Genomic DNA, 11,641 nt, shown 5'->3' with positions numbered 1-11,641 from the left:
CAGGCAGAGTTTTAATTTCCAACTACATCATTTTGTGGTGTGTTGCTTTATAGCGGACATATTTGATGAATGGTCCACAGCATGTGAATAAGGAGAAGAAAATCATGAACAAAAGAAAGGCATTCTTTGTATATGGAGGTTTAGTGGCTTCTAGCCACTAAAACAAGGCAACACCAGAATCATGCAATAGTAGAACCCAGGTTTTTGGGATTGGGGTGAATTTGAACATTTGCGTGTGACTTGGAGCAGCAAAACCATCACCTCCTCAATTTCTTGGAAAACTGGGACAATGATTAAACTGAGCCGAAGGACTCGGTCAGTGCTCTCCTTGGGCCTCAACTCTATGGCCCTCTGCCTCTCCGTGTCAGCATTCAGCACCAGCTACTGGTGTGAGGGAACCCACAAGGTGGTGAAGCCCCCCTGCCTCTCGGCCGTCAAGAAAGGTAACTGCGTGCCCATCGACAGCAATGAGACGATGGATGGGAATGTGACCGTGGACCCCCATGTGGTCCAGTACATCTGGGAGACAGGCGAAGATAAATATGCTTTTCGATACTTCCACACGGGTTTCTGGCTCTCATGTGAGGAGCATCATGGAGGTAGGTCCAGATCTCAAAGCAGTAGACTCCGTGGCTATTATCATTTCAGAACTAGGTCCCCTCTCCCCGCCCACCCATCCACTGCCCAAGGGCTTACAGTCTGGTAGACGGACCAGAAAGGAAAGGGAGGAAGAGGGTCAAGGGGTGGCAGTGGGAGGGGATTGTCAAGGTGCAGCAGAGGAGCAGAATAAGATGACGCTAAGGACTAGGGCCATGCCACAGCCAAAACATATAAGTGTAATGCCTATCCTCCACTCTCCATTTCCCTTTTCTTCCTCTGTTGTCTCCTTTGTAAGTCCCTAAGGGCAAGGACCTTCCCTCTCATTCTTTATGAAATACCATGTACACGGATTGCACTATATTAACAACAATAATGATGAGAAACAGTGTTGTATAATAGTAAGAGTGAATGACTAAAATTGGGGAGATCCAGGTTCAGATCCACCCTCATCCATGAAGCTCATGGAGTAAGATTGGGCCAATCATCCTGTTGCAGACTAATCTGCCTAATTAGGGGGGATTGTAAGCCATCCTGAGCTCAGTGGAGGAATGGTAGGATAAAAATGTAATAATAACAAGTGGGAACCCTCCCGTTCAGGGTTCCAGCCAGCCACTCATGTCCTCTTCCAGGATACTTCCCCCCACCCCATTTCCATTTCCCTGTTTTCCATTTTTGCCCTACACATTCAGCATTTGGTGCCCACTGAAGATGCTAGAACCTCTGTGGACTTTTTGTGAAGAGAGTGGCTCACACCCTTTCTTTACAAGGGGCACATCTCTTGAACCACATGCTGTGTCTGCTTCTGTTGTTGAGGTTGCACCGGGTCTCATGGTTTGTCACCTCTAAAATTAGGCCACCCTAGAGATCATGGGGGAGAACTCTAGCTCAGTTCACATTTCAGTGCAACCTAATTTGTACTTTCCCACACCATCAGCAAACTGAAATTCAGCGACCCTTTGAAATTTGCCCTTTTACAAATTTTGCAATGCAGTTCTCCAATGAAATGTGTACAAAAACATGTATATTATGGGTAAGTGACCATAAAAATGCATATATTTGTGAAAATAACACACAAAATGCATTATATTAGCAAAAATGTCACACAAAAATGGAGTGAGATATCTTGACAAGTATTAGGATTTCATAATTGTCATGCCCATGGCTAAACTTATGCTGCTTTCTTCCACTGTTCCACCCCCTGCCAGAAGAGAAGTGCCGGAGTTTCATTGAGCTGCCCCCAGAGTCAGAAAAAGGTGAGAAGACAGGAGTCCAAAGCCAGGGCCTGTTGGGGGGAGGAGGAGGGCCATTTGGCCTGGGACCTCAAGCTCAAAGGGGGCACTAATGTAGACACTTGTCTTTTTGGGGGGCTTTTTATAAGTTTCACAGCTTGTTTTTATACTCACCAGACCAACATGTGAAGACACACTCTCAGCTTACAGCTGCAAATGTAAGCAAATAAAATATGTGATGTAGTAAAAGACATAATTTTTTTGTTAACTGATATAGATTTTTGTCACCTTCAAGAGTTTTAACTGTTCATATATATTAATAAAATATATTGGTTGGTTCTGATGGCATAAGATTAGACCATGATGAACGTGTTCCCTCACATCAGCTGATTATATAAGGAAAATCACAATAGAGGCTGATGCAGGATCAAGTGCATGTGTCATCATTTTTATTTTTATTATGGCCTCAAAAGCTGGAAGTGGCCCAGGCCTCTCTGGACCTGTGAGAGGGCCTGGGCAAAGCAGGCCATTTTGTTTAAGGGCAAAATGGATGGGAGACGACAGAATTTATACAGCTATTTTATACTGGCACATCTAGCTGACTCCCCCTGTCTGCTCCAACCATCCAAGTTGGCAGCTATAATTACCTCTTGTGGAAGCGAATTCCATAGTTTAAGTATGCACTGTGTGAAAAAGCACTTCAGCAAATAGTTAATCTATGGAATTCACCTCCACAAGAGGTAGTGAGTGAGAGCCACCAGCTTGGATAGCTTTAGAAAAGGATTCAACAAATTCATGAAAGATAAGGCTCTCAGTGGCTAGCTACTAACTAACAGACTAAGTGTCTGTCCATTGTTGCTAGGAATCACAAGGGGGGAGAATTGCTGTTGCACTCAGGTTCTGCTTGTGGGCTTCCCATAGGCATCTGGTTGGCCATGATGGGAACAGGATGTTGGTGATGGGCGTTTGGCCTGATTCAGCAGAGCTGTTATGTTCTTAACTGACAGTAGCTCTTCATGGTCCCAAGCAAAACTCAGATCCCTTTTTAAATGGATGCTTTCTGCATGCAAAGCAGGTGCTCCCTCACTGAGCTATGGCCTCTCTCCGGGAGGGGAGGGACAAACTCATGTACAGTGAAAAGCAATCTCATCCCTGGAAATTACTAGTTTTTGTAATAAAATGTGATTTTCCCCATCCCTGAAAAAATATATGGTGGAAAATGCACAAAAGTTCTGGAAAATGGTAGCAAGAGCTTCTTTTTTAAAACAAATCTTGTGTGTATTACGTTTTCCTCTGAGCCTGCTATTATTTTCTTTAAATTATGTGGATCACATAGTTCCTATAAAATATTGTGATGTAGTATTACATCTGTTGTCTGCTGCTAGATGTATGTCACTGGAAATCACAGATGGAACCTTTGAAAAGGGAATGGTCATTTAAACTGTGGGAACTAATGAAGACAGTGAAATTAATAACTCATGCGGAACTGACAATCCTATACTCTTGATATACCAAGGGGGCGCTTAGATAATCGCAACATTGGTGTAGCTCTGGTATAAAGGGTTACATCCTTAAAAGATCTTATAATTTGTAAATCAGTCTTGGCAACCAATATTTCTGTTTATAGTATGGAAATATGAGCTTAATGATAAATGCTTGCAAAGGACCTATTTGTTCTAAATAGAAGTTTAATTTTGTTCATTATTGAATGATGCATTACTAATTAATTGCAACAACAAAAAGGAAAACCAACCGTTGCTCCTCGTTTACAAACTTTTATTAAATATACAGTGCTCCACAGTCCTTTCATTCATGGGGTAGGGCTGCAGCTCATTTATAGTGCATCAGCTTTGTGTGCAGAAGGTCCCAGTTTCAATCCCTAACTTTCCCAGGAAGGGCTGAGAATGTCTGTGCCTGGAGCCCTGGAGAGTTGCTGCCAATCAGTGTAGAAAATATTGAGCTAGATGGATCAACAAATCTGATTCAACATAGGGCAGTTTTTTGTGTTCCTTCTGTTTCTGTTCTCACAACAACTGTACACTACCAATTACAGCATTTGGCTTGATGGCATTCTAACAGTCATGTCTCCCCTGCCCTAAAGAATTTTGGGAATCTAGTTTGGTGACAATGTTGAGGATTCTGTTAGATTTCCCTCCTCACGTGTCAAAGGCCAGGGTTAAGAAGTCTTGTCTTCAGCATAGGATGGAAACTATATAATGAAGGTGTCAGATGCACATCGGTGGGGAGGAAATACGTATATATATAAAGATTCATAGGGTCTCCATAAGTCATAATCAACTTGAAGGCATATAACAACAAAACTAACTAAATAAATACATTTATTACTTTTTTCCTGCCCCTCTATTTTTTCTGGTGTCCCCCACCCGAACTTTTAGGCTGGCTATGGGCCTGCCAAGCCCCCCCCCAAAAAAAACTTCTGAGGGTGGTGGAACTACCAAGAGACAGTGGAACTACCATATTTATCATCTCCCACTCACCATACATTTTACCTTCCAGGGGTGCTGTGGCTTTCTGTTGCCTCAGAATTTCTTTATATTATCCTGTTGAGTGTGGGATTCTTATTGATGTGTTTGGATGCCGTCTACTATGCCAACTTCATTGATGGACTGAAGATCAATGCCTTTGCTGCGGTGATCACCGTTCTCTCAGGTAACTCAAGTCTGCACTGCCCCCCACCCCTGTCAGCCATCCACAACAGCTATCCACATGCAACTCGGAATGAGCGTGACACTAATTTTTCATGGACTTCCTTCACCTGACTCTTGTACCTCCATCACTAACCCTAAACCCATCCAGATAGTCGTCGATCTCATGGTCCAGTCATTCCTGTTTCATATTCACATTATGTGTAAATGTGTGAAAGGACGTCTCTTTTTTTTAATGAAAAGTATTTGGGGAGTAATTTTTAAGTGGAAAAATGGCTGGCAGGGAAAGAATTAATTAAAACAAAAAACCAACAGTTGTAGCTTCATTATACCCATTAGGGTATAAGGTATAGTTTGCCTCTGAAAAGGTTGCTGCCCTCTGTTGGAGAACAAACCTGTGTCTGTCACACAGCCTGACCTATGCCCCCTGCTACAGTGCTAACCTGCTGCCCTCAGGTACAGTGGAGGGCATTGTCCCATCATCAGTGTTGAAGTAAGATTCAAGTGCCAGGCAATTCCCTTTTTATTGTGCATTCATAATAATTTGTGCTCATGATGGTATTAAGTTATATGTAATCCCACTTTCAATACTGTTTGTGTCTGCCAAAGTTTTTGGGGCAGACATATTACTCTGTTTCCAAACAGTCCATATCCTGTAACTTGCTGAAACCCTGCAACATTTTACAGCACAAATGTTTTGGTTTGTTTTTTGTTCTGCTTTTGTTGCGCTGTGGCACAAGAGTGATCCTCCAGGCAGCAAAAATGTGGTAACATTGGGGAAGCATCGCAGAAGAGCTAATGGAAAAGGATGTGTGGACACATTACAGTATAAATCCTCCACTAATGTACTGTTCTTGCGTCAATGTCATGTTGCAGAGTACACCCACACAAAAAAACTCCAGCCTGGAGGGCCTCTAGTTAGCTTTTGCATGTGGAATGGGGGCTCATCTTATCCTTCATCTCAGGCAACACAATGTCTTGCCCTGGCCCTATTCGGGAAGAAGACTAGAGGAGATTTTATTTTTTATATGTTCATTTTATACGTTCAGGAAGATTGTCGCCATCCCCACCCCCTGCCAATTGAGACGTCTGTATGTACATATTATGACATTTCTACCCTGCCCTTTAAGCGAGTTCCCAAAGTGGCTTACAAAGAAACACATCAGAATAAAACCATTAAAACATACAAACAGCATATTGAATGCAGCAAAGCGTTAAAAGGGCAGTGTATGACCACAGTCAGAGATTAGAACTGATTGAGGTAGACAAACCATTAAGGCATTCATTAATAAAGCCCTTCCCAGTACATACATGTATTGGTCGCTTAATGAGTTACATTCTAGGAAGAACTTTACCGTTGGATTCTGTTAAATGTATAAACTGATGACCCTTTGATTGCCCACTTGGGCACTGTTGTGGCTCCTGGACCCACCCAGTATGTCAGAATTCTTGAAAATGACAGTCTTTAACTGAGATCTGTCAAACCTGCCACACTTGCTTTCTGTTGGGCCACCATGCCTCTGTTGCCATTCAGCTGAAACCCCAGAAAGTGGTGTATGGTGAGTACTCCGAGGGATGTAGGAGCACCGTGGCTGGGCATACTCTCTTTCTGACCTCCCCTTCCTAACAGGGCTCCTGGGCATGGTAGCCCATATGATGTACATGACCGTCTTTCAGGTGGCTGTGAACCTTGGACCAAAAGACTGGAGACCTCAGACATGGTATTACGGGTGGTCATTTGGGTGAGTAAAACCAGCCTTGGAGAGGAGTGGGGTGTGGATAGGGTGGGTGCCAAACAGGAGAGGGCTTGTACACCTTTAATAGTAGCACAGAAGTGGGAATTTCAGCCGCTGTGTAGCTTGTACATATTAAAGGTGCAGGAGCCCTGCTTCCTTTTCCATCTGTCCAGTTAGTGTCGGGTTTCCCATTGTGACTCTGTACATGGATGAAAGGAAAAGGAGAGGAGGCAGAAAGAAGGGAAGAAGAGAGGCAGAGTGATGGATAAAAATGGAAGAAAGGGATTATAAAATGGGAGAAGTGATTGATGTGTGGAGAGCTTATTCTTCTGGCTGTGTTGGTCTTGTTCCTAATATCTCCAGGCACCCAGAAGGAAGAGTGATACATGAATAGGTGAAGGTGGAGTGTGTTGCAATGGGTGGATAAATGGAAGGAGTGGGTAGTGCCAGTCATCATGGGGGACTGGGTGGATTTGGCAATGGAAGGATGACCTTGAATCCCATATCTTTCTCCTTTTGAACCCCCTCTTTGATTTTCTCTTCCCCAGCATGGCCTGGCTCTCATTCACACTTTGCATGTCGGCGTCTGTGCTAACCCTCAACACCTACACTAAGACCATCCTGGAATTCAAGTACCGTCGGCAGATTTTTGAGAAGCACACAGCGTCGATGGGGAGCACCAGAGGCCCCAGCTCACCTGCTCTGGCCCCTGACCTTGAACGTTTCCTCTGGGATAAATATATCTTCAGCGTTAGTGACTCTCTAGACTTCTCCCCTAGCCCACCGGGCCCAATGGCTCCTGGTGGGGGACACAAGGCCTATGCGGGGGGTTATGCTGGGCTTGCAGGGGGTCATAGTGGGGATGCTGGCAATGAAGATGATGGGGAACCATGCTAGAGAGAGGATGTTGGGTGGAGCAGGAGACCTGCCTTCACATCACTTCCCTCTCTACCTTCCATTGGCTCCCTCACCCATCCATCCAACCATTTGCCCCCACAAATATGCTCTCCCTCTGCTTAGGCTTTCTGTGGCCGTTTCACAACCTGCAAAACTTTGGTTCTTTGAGGACATCATGATTCTTTGAGGTTCTTTGAGAACATCATGATAACTCTGCAGATTTTAGGTTGGATAAAAGGCCTATAGATCAGGGCCATCTCAAACCGTCCGAAGAGGTACTTTTTTGGGGGGGGAGAATTATTTTTGTGTGTGTTCCTGCATAAGCAGCCCTACTTGAGGCAGAGCTTGGAAAAGTTACTTTTTTAAACTACAACTCCCATCAACCCCAGCCAGCATGGACACTGGATTGGGCTGATGGGAGTTGTAGTTCAAAAAAGTAACTTTTCCAAGCTCTGCTATGAGGCAAGAGAAGCCATCCACCTTGTGTGGTGAATTTTGGGTGGTGGAGTGGGAGACAGAAAGGTCAGTCCTACAGGGCACAATGTACTAGGAAGGTGTTGTGTAGGAGCCTCACATGGGAGCTGTGCAATAATGCTCTTGTGTTCTTGTGGAGCTCTCATTCAGTTCACCAAAGCTCACATAGAACAACAGCTGGGGCTGGCCCATGATATTTCCCTCTGAGGCAAAGGACAAGAAGGTTCCTTCCATTACACATACAAAAGCCACCTATACTGGCACTTGAGTCATACTTTAAAACAGAGAAATGGGACAGTGTCCTATGCTGCACCTCAGGGCAGGCAGGTTTTTGGGGGGCACACACAACTCTGTCCTCTCTTTGACCCTCAGAATCTGCTGCCTGAGGTGGCTGCCTCACACTGCCTAATGGCCCTGACAACTCTAGTGCAAAGCTGGAAACGGTGGTCCTCAAGATGTTGTTGGACCCCAGTGTCTATCAGCCCCACCAGGGATATCAGGGATGATGGGAGTTGTAGTCCAGCAACATCTGGAGGGCCAAATCCGGAGGGCCAAATCCTAGTGGATTTTGTCCCCATTTTATTTCATTAATACTGTCTGGATGTTCTACTTCAGGCACCAAAATGCATTTGGCTGCTCTTGTATCCCAGTGTTTTGGTTAAAAGTATGGCAAAGGATCATGGGGCATACCTCTTGGATTGTGCACCGCAGTTGCCCATGGGGAGTGACAGGACAACTTAGTCCAAAGCTACTGTGCAACCTTGAATTTTCTGGCCCTCTTCTGGAACATTGTGTGTCTCAGTTCTGTGTTGGTTGTGGCTTGTAGGCTCTCAGCCCATTGGGAACAGCCACTGTGACAAACTTTTAGCCTTGTTATTTAGGTGTTGCAGCATCCATTTATGCCAATAGAAACCAATAGGTTTGCCTTCTGCTTCTTGCTGCAGTAGAGTTCCCCGTGTATCCAACATCAGATGATATACATGACAGAGGGCTGGGGGCTGCATCTATCCATTTGTCCAAGGCTGCCAACCTGTCTGCATTTACTTGGGAGTATATAAGTCTCTTATTCCTCAGTAACCCTGTGCAGGACCTGTCTGTAAATAAGATTACTAGTCAGCACAGCCATTGCAAATCTTCCCTCCTCCAACCCATGGATCGTTCATGAAAGGGAAATACCCACCCTCCTCTGTTAAATTGCGTATTCCTCTCTGCAGATCCCAACCTCTCCCAATTGGAGGCTGGTTCAATTTATGTGAAACAGAAACTTCTACCCCTCTCTGTTCCATTGCATGCACAGCTGGCCTATTCTCACTGCTATGATGAGGAGTTCTGAGCCAGATTCATAAAGATGTCCTCTCTTCAGACTTTTTCTAATAATCAAGGCATCGTGGAGCACATGATATTAAAATTCAGCTTTATACCTGTTGTGAAAGTATCATAACAAATTTGATACCTGCCCTCCAATCCTGTGAGGGAGCATGTCAGTGAATAAGGCATAAGTGTCTTATGTATGTGGTGTGTCTCATATATGGTTGCTTGCGTAGTAGAATAGGTATTGCCTTGCCCTGTTTTCCTTAGCAATGACATTCTCCATTTCAACCAGGCATTGACCTCTCTCTGTTTCCTTTTCATGGCTCTGGGCTCCTTCTGCATCCCAGACTGGGCCCGAACGGCATTCATGCCCCACTCAACATTGTCCCAACCTCACATGCCTTCATTAAACCCATTTTCAGCTGTCTTGATTTATCTCGTCTACTTTGTCTCATATCATCTTTCCATCTGTGGGGAATGAGAAGATCAAGAGTTGTTAATTTCTGGTTGATTAAATAACTTAAAGGATTAATCAGTTGTCAGTCTGCTTCATTTCATAAGGCTGGAGGGAGGAGGCGATGGTAATGCACCAAGCAGGCAAAGATGGCTGTGCTTTCTGGGCCCAACAGAGATAAAGGCAGGCAGAAGGGTTAAGGGTATTTAAGTTCCATACTACAGGGGCAAGGCAGGCTGTGACTCTTCAGATGTTGCTGGGTGACAGACCCCAAAATCCCTTGCCACTGGCTATGCTGCCTGCTCCTTTTCCAGTAAGACTGTCCTCTCACCCTGTAGAGCAGCCTTTCCCAACCTGCTTGCCTCCAGATGTTGTTGGACCACAACTCCCATCAGCCTCAGCCATTGGAAATGGTGGCTGAGGCTGATGGGAGTTGTGGTCCATCAACATCTGGAGGCACACGGGTTGGGAAAGGCTGCTGTAGAGCCATCTACTACCAACTACCCTGTGGAAAGGATCCTAATGACTTTTTTTGTTGATTATTATTTATTGCAGTTTTTTAAAAGTTATTTTAATTTTACTTGTATGGAGTTATTTATTTCCTGAAAGGCAGGATACAAATAATTGTTGTAATAATAATAACAATAATAATTAGAGAGTACAAAAATGTATATAAAAATGTATATTAGGGGAAAGGATGCACAAAAATGCACATATTATTAAACATAGCATACAAAAATGCATTATATTAGGGGAAATACTATACAAAAATGCATACAAATTTTCATACCAACTTTAATTTTTTAAAAAAAATTGCAAACTGATGTGGAAATTGGGGCAAAGTGAACTTAAGACTAAAAAAAGGGGAAACTGAGAGGAACCACAACTGACAGATTCTTCCATCCCTCATTCACAGTGGTCAGGGCCACTGAGAGTTGGCATGGGGCTTGGGGCAAGATGCATTATTGTCCCACCCCCTCCCTAAATCTTTCTACAAACCAAACATTACTTCTTTCTTTAAACAATTTTTAAATGACTTAGGCTTAACTTAGGGTGAGAAAGACTGAAAATAAATGAAATAAATTTGTCAAAATGGGATAGTTAATATGTTTGTAAGAAATACCATTGTTCACAAGCCCAAGTGAAAATAAATAAACAACATATTTAGTACTACTGCGTTACTCAACTACTTAATTAGTAGTCTGAATACTGTTCTGTGAACTGGGGCCTACGACTGGTCTCAAAATATATGTTGTGCTTTGCCATGTCTTATTAATAAATATTGGTGCTTTTTATTTTATTTATTTAACAAATTTCATATACCGCTTGACTGCAAAAAAAACTCTAAGCAGTTTACAAAAATTTTTAAAATTATTGATAAAGCAGTTAAAAGCAAGTAATTAAACATTTTTAAAACAATTACAGTTAACAGATTAAAAATATTAAAACACATCAACATCTATGTGTCAGATAGCTTGCCGAAACAAAAATAATTTAAGCGGACACTGAAAATAATACAATGGAGGTGCTTGCCTTATGTTAGTAGGAAGGGAGTTCCAAAGAGTAGGTGCTGCCACACGGAAAGAATTATTTATTACAAGTGCAGAACTAGTGTTATACGGCACCTGTAACAGTGCCAATTCCACAGTTCAAAGCACTTGAGTGGGCACATGTGGGTTCTGCAAGTAAAGTAGTCCCAAGCTATTAAGAGTTTTATATACCAATAGTAACACCTTGAACTTGGCCTGATAAGAAATCAGAAACCAGTGCAGATCCCTGAGCAGAGGGGGTTATATGCTGACAGGGTCTCATTCTTGTCAGCAATCCGGCTACAGCATTCTGCGCTAACTGCAAAGGAAGACCCACATAGAAGTGCATTGCAGTAATCCAGTCTTGAAGTCACCAATGCCTGAACTACTGTGGTCAGGCTCTCCTGGTCTAGAAACGGCCATAGTTGTCTTACCAGACATACCTGTTAAAAGGCACTTCTAGCCACTACCTGTGCCTCCAGTGCCAGAGCTGGATCCAGAAGCACCCCAGACCACACTTGCTCCTTCAGGGGGAGTGCAGCCCCCTCCAGGGCAGGCAATCGACCAATTTCTTGGACGTGTGAAGTACGCACCCTCCTTCTTGCCAGGATTCAAGCTCAGCTTATTTTCCTTCTTTCATCCCACCACTTTCTTCAGGCACTGGTCCGGGGCCTGCACAGCCTCTCCTGATTCAGATGTTACGGAGAAATAGCTGAGTGTCATCAGCATACTGCTGACACCTCAC

The 11,641-nt window shown here is 43.7% G+C and overlaps 1 protein-coding gene across 2 annotated transcripts; it reads left to right on the top strand.

The window, feature by feature from the left end:
• The first annotated feature begins 282 nt into the window (after positions 1-282).
• Positions 283-9,382, top strand: LOC133366364 (germ cell-specific gene 1-like protein). Of its 2 annotated transcripts, none has more exons than XM_061589386.1 (5): positions 283-599; positions 1,809-1,853; positions 4,347-4,499; positions 6,126-6,237; positions 6,780-9,382. In XM_061589386.1, the coding sequence occupies exons 1-5, from the start codon at positions 290-292 to the stop codon at positions 7,126-7,128; spliced, it is 969 nt and encodes a 322-aa protein (XP_061445370.1). In that variant the 5' UTR covers positions 283-289; the 3' UTR covers positions 7,129-9,382. The 2 variants fall into 2 exon arrangements, with proteins under 2 accessions (XP_061445370.1, XP_061445368.1); XM_061589384.1 differs by having other exon boundaries at positions 1,806-1,853.
• Positions 9,383-11,641: the final 2,259 nt, after the last annotated feature.

This window comes from Rhineura floridana, chromosome 11 (assembly GCF_030035675.1).
Source record: "Rhineura floridana isolate rRhiFlo1 chromosome 11, rRhiFlo1.hap2, whole genome shotgun sequence".
Classification (NCBI taxonomy): Eukaryota; Metazoa; Chordata; class Lepidosauria; order Squamata; family Rhineuridae; genus Rhineura; species Rhineura floridana.
The sequence above is the reverse complement of the archived record's forward strand: the minus strand, read 5'-3'. Positions and strand labels throughout refer to the sequence as shown.